General features: G+C 40.0%; 1 protein-coding gene across 1 annotated transcript; it reads right to left on the bottom strand.

The window, feature by feature from the left end:
- Positions 1-10,578: 10,578 nt before the first annotated feature.
- Positions 10,579-11,679, bottom strand: LOC141651333 (uncharacterized). Its single transcript, XM_074459051.1, has one exon. It carries the CDS (start codon positions 11,677-11,679, stop codon positions 10,579-10,581), a length of 1,101 nt encoding a protein of 366 aa, XP_074315152.1.
- Positions 11,680-11,980: the final 301 nt, after the last annotated feature.

The raw sequence follows: 11,980 nt of genomic DNA, 5'->3' as shown, positions 1-11,980 counted from the left end.
TCGCTTCCTCTGCTGATAAGACAGGTCGGGTGGCAGCTCGCCAGTGACAGCGTAGTTAGCCAAATATGCATACCATGGATCATGGTTAGTGGTAGCAAAAACTACAAATAAAGAATCATCAGGGAAAGAATCATTAATAGGTAAAAGATCCTCTCCCTCCTGCTGCGGTAACCGCGACAGGTGATCAGCTACTACATTCTCTGCGCCCGTCTTATCTTTAATCGTCAGATCAAATTCCTGGAGAAGGAGTATCCATCTCAATAAACGTGGCTTAGCTTCCTTCTTAGCAAGAAGGTGTCTCAGCGCTACATGGTCAGTAAAAACAGTAACTTCTGACCCTATCAAATAAGAACGAAATTTCTCCAGCGCATAAACCACAGCTAACAGCTCCTTTTCAGTGGTGGTATACTTCACTTGAGCCTCATTCAGAGTTCGGCTCGCATAGTAGATCGCATTCAAAGCTTTGTCTTTCCGCTGGCCTAACACCGCTCCTAGTGCATAATCACTAGCGTCACACATAATCTCAAATGGCAACTCCCAATTAGGAGGCTGGATAATCGGTGCTGAAATCAAGGCCTGCTTCAACCTGTTAAAAGCAAAAAGACATTGATCAGTAAATACAAAGGGGACATCCTTAAGTAACAATTGTGTAAGTGGTTTAGCAATTTTTGAAAAATCCTTGATGAACCGGCGATAAAAGCTAGCATGACCAAGGAAACTCCTCACTCCTTTAACATTAACAGGAGGAGGAAATTGCTGAATCAGTTGCAACTTTTCCTTATCAACCTCAATGCCCTTATCAGAAACCAAGTGCCCTAAGACAACTCCCTCGTTGACCATAAAGTGACACTTCTCCCAGTTAAGCACGAGATTAACCTTAGTGCAGCGCTGCACTTTAACAAGGTTAGACAAGCAGTTATCAAAATCACTCTCATAGACACTAAAATCGTCCATAAAGACCTCCATAATAATAGACTCTATATACTCAGAAAATATCCCCATCATGCACCTTTGAAAGGTGGCAGGGGCATTACACAAACCAAAAGGCATTCTACGATACGCAAAAACACCTTGAGGACAAGTGAAAGTAGTTTTTTTCCTGATCATCCGGATGAATAGGGATCTGAAAGAACCCTAAATATCCATCTAAATAACAGAAAAACTTATGAGAGGCTAACCTTTATACCATTTGATCAATGAAAGGAAGAGGAAATGATCTTTCTTTGCGGTGGCATTCAGCTGTCTGTAATCTATGCATATCCGCCAACCAGTTACAACTCTAGTAGGTATTAGTTCATTTTTGTCATTCTTAACCATAGTAGTTCCTCCTTTCTTAGGAACCACCTGAACTGGACTCACCCATTTAGAATGACCATCATAGTAGATAATACCTGCGTCGAGTAGCTTCATTACCTCAGCCATCACAACATCCTGCATTTTCTGATTCAGCCTGCACTGACCCTGTCTGCAAGGTTTGTGATCTTCTTCTAGCTCAATCATGTGCATACAAATTTCAGGACTGGTGCCCTTAATGTCATCCAATGAATAACCCATTACTCTCCTGTTTTTCTTAAGAACAGCTAACAAAGCGGTCAGCTAATTATCATCCAATTTGGCACTAACAATGACTGGATACTGCTCTGTATCATCTAAAAATGCATATTTAAGATGGGAAGGAAGAGGCTTACGCTCAGGTACCTTTACCTCCATAGCGCAAAGAGTATTTACCAATTGTTCTACCCTCTCTCCTTCAGCGTCGGTGAGTTCACGCTCATATATTGCAGCTTCAAGCAAATCCAAAACAACGTCATTGTTCCCTGGGTTATCTGCACGCTCATCTAACAATATCAAAGTTTCCAGCGAATCCTTAATCAAGGACTCCGACCAGAATTCATAAACAGACTCGTCAACGATATCAACTGAATAACAAGTATCCTCTATCATTGGTCGAGCTAGTGTACCAGGCAAACTGAAAGTGATAGCGTCATCCCCCACTTTAAGAGTCAAACGCCCTTGTTTGACATCAATAATGGCCCCAGCTGTACATAAGAATGGTCTTCCTAGAATAATTGGGGTCCGGGTATCCTCAGCTATATCCAAGACAATGAAATGTACTGGTATAAAGAACTTGCCTACTTTGACAGGCACGTCTTCTAGGATACCTAAGGGTCGTCTAACCGATCTATCAGCCATCTAGAGGGTGATATTAGTCATTTTAAGATGACCTATATTAAGTTTCTTGCAGACAGAGTAAGGCATGACGCTGACACTGGCTCCTAAGTCATAGAGAGCCTTATCTATCACTTCATTTACTTTGGTACAAGTAATAGAGAAACTACCCGGGTCTTTCATTTTAGGTGGAGCTTTATTGAGAATTAAGTTACTAGACTCTTCCATAAATGCAACAGTCTCAAATTCACTCAGCTCTCTCTTACACGTCAAAATATCTTTCATAAATTTTGCATAAGAAGGTATCTGGGTAATTAGCTCGGTAAAAGGAACGGTCACCTGAAGATTCTTGACCACGTCCACGAATTTACCGTACTGTCGCTCGACCTTAGCATCTTTCAGACGTCCTGGATAAGGAATTCTGGTAATAATAAGTGGGTCTGCGACTTTCTCTTTACCTTTGTCTAAACGTGGCATCTCCGCAGCAGGGGAAGGTGACACGGCAGCGTGTTTAGACTTCAAAACAGCATCTCCACTGTTGCTAATACTCGATCGAGTACAATGTTCACTCGATCGAGAACTTTCTTCATGGGATCTACTCGATCGAGGAACACATACCTCTCGATCGAGATCATTGATTTGGGCACTCCCCGATCGAGTACATTGATCACTCGATCGAGGACTTTCGGAGGACAAACCTCTCGATCGATTACCATCTTCACTCGATCGAGAGCATGGAAGATGTTCAGCAGCGACGTCTTTAGTTTGTTCTTCCAAAACAATTTTCGGACTTTCATCTACAGATAAATCAGCATTTTCCGTCATTTTTTGTCCATCATAAGTAAGATCACTTCGGAGATTGATTACATTGATCGGATCACAAGGAGGTAAGTGACTTGCTTGTTTTGTTTGCTCGGATGCAAGTTGTGCAACTTGATCCTGCAACTGCTTCATAGAACCTTCATTTTCTTCCGCATTTTTCTGGACTTGAAGTGCTAAAGATAGCACCAAGAACTTCAGCTCTGATATTTCTATATTTGTGGAAGAAGGTTCAGCTTGTTGTGGCATTGGATCAATAGAACGAGAGCTACTTGGTATGGCAATATCTTCATAAAATTTAGAGAATGAGACTCCTTGCTTGAATTGTTGATAAGCACGGACTCGCTCTACCTCAGCCATACAAGTAATAGGATCATGTCCTTCCACACCACATCTACCACAAATCATTACTTGCTCAATCATAGCATGGACCTGCTCATGTTCACCTGTAATTTGTAAAATCTCCGGATTGACACACCTTTCATTGGGAACTTCCACCATATCTACAAAAGATTCATCAGCTCTTTCATCCACTTGTCTACTTCATCTGGGATTTCCATACTCAGCTACATGAATGGCCATATCTTCAATAACATGGAATCCCTTCTATAAAAGGCTAGGGCTAGGGAATTCCAGTCAGTAACACCGGCAGCTTCCCTATCCAAATCTCTCAACCATTCCTGGGCGTCATCAGTCAAAGAAAAAGGGAAAAGAACTCCCTTGACCTTATCCTGTGTCACCCCAGCAGCTAAAGGAATGGTGGAACAATACTCAGTAAACAACTTCATATGCTTACATGGATCCTCGCCAGCTGCTCCCTTGAAGAGATTCCTCTCAACCAACTGAATGTAGTCTGGATGAATTCCAAAGGTGCCCGAATCTGTAGTAGGTAGCAAGAAACCTTTGGGCAGAGAATCTACCGTAGGTTCTAAGTGACTGACGATGTTCGGCATCTTAGCAAAATGAAGTTGTAAGAATAGCAGATATGACGGTGTCCTCTTCTAGGACAGATTACCTGCAACACAATTAGGGCACTGGAGAAAAATATGAGATCAGTCTCAAGGAATGAATTACGCCACCGCCCCGGCAACGGCGCCAAAATTTGACACGGCTGTCGCAACCCTATCAAAAATAAAACCAACTGGTCCCTATAAAATGTAGTAGAGGCAGTCGGGTATCGAATCCACAGGGAGATGGGAAAATGTATGCTAAACTAAATCTGCCTAAGTAACCAATTCTTGGGGTTTTAAATGTTTATTCTAAACTATGGAGATATAAAGGAAAGAGAACAAAAGAGACAAAGATTAAACTTTTAGAGAAATTGACAAATAAAGAGAGATAGCTAGAACAGTCGGTTCACCATGGTTTTCTAGGAGTCCAATCTAGGGTCACAGGCCAGCATAAACTCGGTCTGCAGGGTAATAAAAAGGTCCTTTCGGTCCGCTATTCGCCCTAAAACAAAACTAGCTTAGCTTTTACCCTCACTAGCATGCCCTAATGTTCATTGCAGGTCTTGCCCTTTCCAATCTCTCGATCCAGGTCAAGGTGTACCAAATCAATTAGCTAAATGCGTCGACTCAAGCAACTAACCGCTATTAAATACAATGATTAACAACACAAACCTAATTTGCACCAAACCCTAATCACTTATTCATAACTCCCTAATACCATGACTCCCCTATGTCTTAGCATAAGAGGATTAGCTATGCATAATTATTATGAGGGAATTAATGATAACAAATAAAACAAACAAATTAAACATGATAATAAGTTGTTAAGCAAAAGAAGGGAGAAGCAATAAAGAGAAAGTGAAGAATACAAGAACAAGGATTGCAAAAACAAATAATTGAAATAAAGATTATGAATACCGAATACAAGAGAGATCCAAGCAATGGAATATTTAGGTCTAAAGAGTAAGTTCCAAGAGAAAGAATGAGAGAGAGAAGGAGAAGTCCCCATCTGACTGCCGTACTCTCTTATTTAATCTAAGATACAAAATAGAATATCCGCAAATTAACTAAAGATTGCATATTTAAATAAGCCTCTCGATCGAGTAGAATTAAACTCCTCGATCGAGAAGAACAAGCAGCAAACCTCTCGATCGAGTAACGCAAGTACTCGATCGAGGAACTCAATAAACACCCAACTCGATCGAGTAAGCTAAGTACTCAATCGAGTTCTTTCTTCATCTAAAGAAGTCCGATCGAATGGTTTAGGCAACCAATCAAGTCGATCGAGAACAATAGCACCATATCAGCATAGGTGCATTCAAAGCATCTTTCGAAACCACTTTACGCATCCTTAGGTAACAATATCCGGGTTCCGATTCTTCTTTCTCCGAAATGCAAGCAAACGGGGCAAGTTTAGGCTCGATTATGCTCCCTCCGGCTCATTCCTGCAAATATTACAAGACAAACCAAAATAGACTATTCGAGGGACATTTGTAGCTAGTCGCCACAAAAATAGCATAGAAATGCGTGTAAAAATAGGGTGAAAACCTTATATAAAATACACGCATCAAACCTCCCCAAACCAAACATTTTCTTGTCCCCAAGCAAACTACGAATGCAACTAAAGACGACTAGTAGAACGGGACCAACTTACCAGCTATAAATTGTCCACCAAAACCAATTTAATTCAAAAACTAACAAAGTGGCGAATAGTAAGTGCAAACGAATTAAATCAATGTTTCAAACTATTGAACCGTCGACCTTGCAAGACTCATATATATCAGACTCTCACGGGTCGCTCATCACACAAATTAAGCACAAGGTGAGAATTAATGTATAAGATAGAAAGAAGTAAATTAAAGACGCTCACATAACTCGACCTATAAGAACATGCATGCAACTGACATGAAACCTGTAACACCCCATCTACCAAGGAGCCTTAACAAGACCTTTCCTAGCAGATAAGGGCGTTACCATCTCGGTTGCCTGAGGACAGTAATAATCAAATGTCGATAATAGATCGATTATATTATATTACAAGTGATTTAAACCAAACAAGCAACCGATATAAAAGATACAACTCATGACTACTATCAGCTATGTGAAACTATCTCTACCATGACTTGTGGTAGACTCGTCCCTTCAAGCACCCAGCTAAGATTCATACATCAACCTGCTAATACTGACTACTCACCATAGTGGATCACGGCAGACACAACACAGAAAGACAACACAACAAAACTACACAAGGTCAGTAACTGAGGTAACACGTACAAAAGCAGACACAACATAATTACAGCAATACATAGACACCACCTCCTCCAACCAACCACACATCTCTGACTGCCCGAAGGTCCAGTCCGGCCAGTGGGGGACCGCAACTATTCCCATCTAAGCCCCGCTCTTGAATCCGAGCGATAACCCATGTTCCTTAATGTGCACATCCCTTCTGTGGTGGGTTCCACAGAAGGCGAATCAAGGGCGTGAAGTCACTCCCGCAAGTGACTCCACTCAGCCGAGGACGCACCTCGAGAACCACAGACAAACAATCACAACCAACTTTACAATCAACATTCACCAACCCTTAAACCAATGCTACGTTAATTAATCAACCGCAACCAATCATCCACAAAGACACTAAACTAACTATACAGCAACAATAGACACTCTAGACAACGTAACTCTCCTCCTCTCTCTAACTTCTCTCCTTATTTTTTTAACTGCTTCCCCAACTACTCAATCATCTTCTCCCTCAATATCATTTTATTAACTATTTTAATTCTCTCTCTCTCTCTAAAAAAATTCAACGATTTAATCAATAATTACAACCTGTGCTGAACAAAGCTTTTAAGGCGGAAGATACATCAAATTTACGCGGCTCTAGAACTTTATGCGATAGATTTCTTATAAAGCTCGAAAAATTACTCTCTAGCTCAGAATATATGATAAAAGCTCAGAATCTTTACGTTTTCTGAAACGCCGAAACTATTACGTAAGTTAGGATTTTTTTTTCGTAAAACAGATTCCAAAAATCACAATTCATAGTCAATCCACGAAGTCAAGTTTGTTAAACTTATATTTATTAATAACTCACAAAATTGAAATTAGATACATATGAAATTTCTTACAGAGCTCGTAAAGTTTCTTAGAGAACTCGTAAAGTTTCTTACATAGCTCGGAAAAGTTAATTTCTTACTGAGCTCGTAAAGTTTCTTAGAGAGTTCGTAAAGTTTCTTGCATAGCTCGGAAACGTTACTCGCAAGCTCAGAATATATCTTAAAAAACTCAAAACCTTTACTTGTAAACTAAAAAAATACAAAGCTAAAAAAAATTACAGCTCAAGAAATTTACTCGAAAGCACAGAATGAATCATACAAAACTCAAAATCTCAAAATATATATGCCCAGAAAATACATGTCAATATACAAATTGATGTCGAAATTTACCTCAAAATAATGTTATGAGCATTTTTTCTTTCTTGATGGTATTATCAATTTCTTATATTTTTTCATTATAGAATAAAGATGATAGCAATGATTGTTTTTTTTAAGAGAAGTGTGAGAGGTTTAACGTTAGATTTGGGTAAGTTTAGTTTTTTTTTTTTTTTAATATTGAGTTGGCTTGGACCAGTTGTATAATGCTAATATACAACTGGTTGTAGGATAGTATTTGTGTAATATAAAAAGGGTAACTTGAGTACTTATTTGAAAGACACGTGGCAGTGGCACTCTCTAGCCTCTCAATTTTATTCATTTGTGAGATTTTTAGCAACAACACCGTAGTCCTTTGGCATACCCATTTACTCATTTACTACAAAATAAAAGCAACATGTCGTTTCTTATCCCCTCTTCTTTTTTTTTTTTTTTTTTTGACAGCAACAAATAACATAGCTTACACAAGAGCTCTCTGAGCAAGATTATGAGCTATCCTATTCACTCCCCTAGGACAAAAACTAAGAGAGCAACAATGAAAAAGAGACGCAATAGACTTAATATCATGGATAATGCAGCTGATAGATGCAATTGGCTTCTCCGCTCCCGCAGCCTGCAAAACCAAGTTAAGACAATCCGTAACAAGTCTAACATGAAGGTACCCCTCGTCCAAGGCCCATCTTAGCGCCAGCTGCATGTCCTTCGGCATGCAAGGCAGAAGAGGCAAACGAGCGAGCGTGAGCAGTATTCCTTAAAATCCCATTACCATCCAATAAACACCATCCCATGCCAGCACTTCTATCATCCCTCCAAGCAGCATCACACTTGACGGTACAAATATTTCCGCACCCAGGTCCACCAACAATCCAAAAAGGGAAAGGAGTTTCTAATCCTCTTAGCTAACCCAAAATCAGGGGAAGAGTCCAGCAAGGACGCTCGCAGGTGGCTAGCATCCTTACTGCACACAACCTCCTTCATACACTGAATGTCACCCTGAATAGAAAGAAGAGCACTCATAGGCCAGGGGCGACGATTCTTGAAGACCATATCATTCCTGCAACACCAAATTCTCCATAGGGTAGCGATTAGAGGGAAAATGAGGGAGTTAGGATCTGGGCCACTTAGGAAATAAGTAACCCAGTTAATGACCCAAACCCTAGCATCAATGTCCACTCCTCCCGTGATTTTAAGACCTAAAGGGCAGCCAAACCATAAAGCCTTTGCAAAGCTACAATCTCTAAACAGGTGAGAAATAGATTCCACACAAGGGGAAGAGCCATCACAAAGAGTACAGGAGGAACGCCAAATCATTTTTCGTCTAAGGAATTCAGAACCCACTGGAAGGGCATTAGCCATAAATTTCCATAAGAACACCTTTAGTTTGTTAGAGATAGGCAACTTCCAGAGTTTAGATCTGCAAAAAGCCACAATTGTTGTAGACATTCTAGAAAAATCAGCAGTCGAGGTAGGACCATTGTTTAAGGCCATAGCAGCGACATAGTATCCCGACTTGACAGTGAAAGCACCATGTTTAGAGAATTTCCAATAGAAGGAGTCATCCGAGGGTTGACACGGGATATAAGTTGCGAGGATTTTCTTTGTAACTCCTTCACCCGGATCGAAACCAAGAGAAGAGAGATCCCATCTCCTATGACTATCATGAAGGTCACCAACCAGTAACGCTGGATCAATAGGAGCATCACAAAACTCCCCACAAAGATCATGAAGACTATCACCCTCTATCCATTTGCTCTTCCAAGCATTAAGACGAGAAGAAGATCCAATAGTCCAAGCAATATTATTATAGATAAGATCGGATCCCCAAACAAGGCTTTTAAGAGCCCAAGACGACGCTTGGGGAGCCTTCCAACGAGTCTGGAAAAAAATATCATCTTGAACACCAAGCTTGGGACCAATAACTTTACTGATAAGGCTTCCTGGAACACATAAGATTCTCCAAGCAGATTTGGCAAGAAGTGCTTGGTTAAAGCAACCAATATTACGAAGTCCAAGGCCCCCTTCACCCACAGGCCTACTAAGGAAATCTTTACTACACCAGTGAATAGACTTATTATTTCTAGTTCTACTCCACTAAAAATGCACCATCAAAGACTGAAGTTTTGAAGTTACACTTACCGGTATACGAAATACCGATAGAGAAAAAAGAGATAGTGAAGACAGAACAGAACGAATAAGAGTCAATTTACCAGCCGAGGAGAGAAGAATGTTATTCCAGGAGGATAGCCTTCGCTTAGTCTTGTCAACAAGAAATTTAAATAACTCCTTTTTAGAAGACCCAATGCTCGTAGGTAAGCCAAGATAGTTGCCAAGATCACGCTTAAGAGCAAATTTAAACTCAGTCAAACACTTCTTGACCGTCATAAGAGAACAATTTGGACTAAATAGAATGGATGACTTATCTTTATTAAGACAGTGCCCAGATGCAGCACAATATTCATCGATAATATTCATAAGAAAATCCAAATTCTCAAAGTCACCACGGATAAAGAAGAGTGAATCATCCGCAAATAATAAATGGGAGATTTCCGGCCCGTGCTTACAAATTTTGATACCCTTAATGAGATAGCTATCTTGGGCATAGAGTATCATTTGAGATAGGACTTCCGTGCAAAGCGCGAAAATATAAGGGGATAACGGATCACCTTGCCTAATCCCACAGCGAGGCTCAACTCTATCCATAGGAGCACCATTCATCAGAATTTCGTAAGACACAAATTCAATAGTACTCATAATAAGCTGAACCATAGAGCCCGGCAAATTTAAGTAGGATAGCACCCCTCTTATGAAATTCCAGTTTAACCTATCATAGGCTTTACTCATATCAGCCTTTAGAGCCATCATACCCATCATGCCATAACTCCTATGATTTATGGCGTGAAGAATTTCTTGGGCAATGACAATATTATCTGCAATGCTTCTATTAGGGACAAAAGCACTCTGATAAGGACTGACAAGATCATCCATAACCCCTTTTAATCTATTAGCAATGCACTTTGTGACAACTTTCATAACAACATTGCAGAGGCTAATCGGCCGAAAATCCCCAACTCTCTCCGGGCAGTCATTTTTCGGAACAAGAACAATAAAAGTTTTATTGAAATCCTTAAGCACAGTCCCAGAATTTAGGATATTGAGAGCTCCTTTAATAACATCATTCTTAACAATAGCCCAATACTTTTGGTAAAAAGTCATGCGAATACCGTCGACCCTGATTTTAGAGGTCCCAATTGGAACACAGCCGCACGAACTTCATTTTTCGAATAAGCACGACCTAATTTGGCCCTCTCCTCCGTACCCACTTTGCGCTTAGGATTATCAAATAAGTAACCATACTTATTTAAGTAATCATCAAAGCACTCAGGCTCAGAATCAGAATTAAAGATAGAGGAGAAATGTTTATGAAACAAACCACCAATCTCCTTCATATCAAAAGTCCATTCATTAGATTCCTTCTTAATACCTAAGATGAGATTAGCACCAGATCGTCCTTTAACCCAATTGAAAAAGTACTTTGTGCACGTGTCACCCTCACAATTCCATTTCAATTTGGTACGTTGACGCCAATAAGTGCCAGCAGCAAGAGCGAATTCCATAAGTTTTTTGTGGCATAATTCGTAATTAACAGAATCACCACCATTCTCTATATCTAAAAGATAGGACTCAAGATCCTGATCAAATTCACTCCACTTTAGTCCCCATTCGTCTTTTTTATTACAAGCCCAAACCCTAAAAGCGGTATTTATACGACGAAGTTTTTCCAAAAGAACATGAGAAGCATCACCCTTAGCATTTCTTTCCCAGCTTTCTTTAACCAGCCCACTGCATTCGGCATGATCAAAACACCAAGTCTCTAGCCTGTACACTTTCTTCTTAGTGTACAGAACCATATTTGTATCAAGGATTATAGGCACGTGATCCGATATTTGAATAGGTAAGTGTTTGATAAAAGTATTTGGGAAAAGAGAAAGCCAATCATTGGAAGCAAACCCCTTATCAAGTCTTTCGTAAATTCGGTGTGGACTATCCCTATTATTGCACCAAGTGAATCTAGGTCCCTTAAAAGGGATATCCATCAGACAATGTAAATTATTCCAATAAGTGAACAAGTTTGCTCCTTGAATCAATTTATCACTGCCACCCAGCTTATCAGAAGAGAATTCAACTTGGTTGAAGTCACCTATAAGCAAAAAGGGTTTGTCGAGCGAATTAAGATGATGGGTAAAATTATCCCACACAGCACCCCTCTTAGAATGATCGGGTTCACCATAAACACAACACAGATACCACATGCTACCCTTACACTGGTTCACCAAGAGGATAATAAGATTACAACTGATAAATACACATTCTAATTTACAACTACTTTTCCAAATGCCCAAAGCCCCCTTTTAAGCCATCAGCATCACATCCAACAGACTGAAGGAAACCCATAGGTCGCAGAAGAACATCAACTGAAAGTACATCACACTTAGTTTCAGAAAGGAACACGAAATCTAAATTATTATGAAAAGACCTACAAATTGCTCTAATTTTAGGAATAGCAGGGGCAAATGGGTCCTTAAGACCCCTGCAATTCCAAGCCAAACCTTT

Source organism: Silene latifolia, chromosome 4 (assembly GCF_048544455.1).
Source record: "Silene latifolia isolate original U9 population chromosome 4, ASM4854445v1, whole genome shotgun sequence".
In the NCBI taxonomy this organism is placed as follows: domain Eukaryota; kingdom Viridiplantae; phylum Streptophyta; class Magnoliopsida; order Caryophyllales; family Caryophyllaceae; genus Silene; species Silene latifolia.
The sequence above is the reverse complement of the archived record's forward strand: the minus strand, read 5'-3'. Positions and strand labels throughout refer to the sequence as shown.

What these genes read in the sequence shown, in the direction of transcription:
- LOC141651333 (XM_074459051.1), bottom strand. Translation starts at nt 11,679, where the DNA reads ATGTGGTATCTGTGTTGTGTTTATGGTGAACCCGATCATTCTAAGAGG.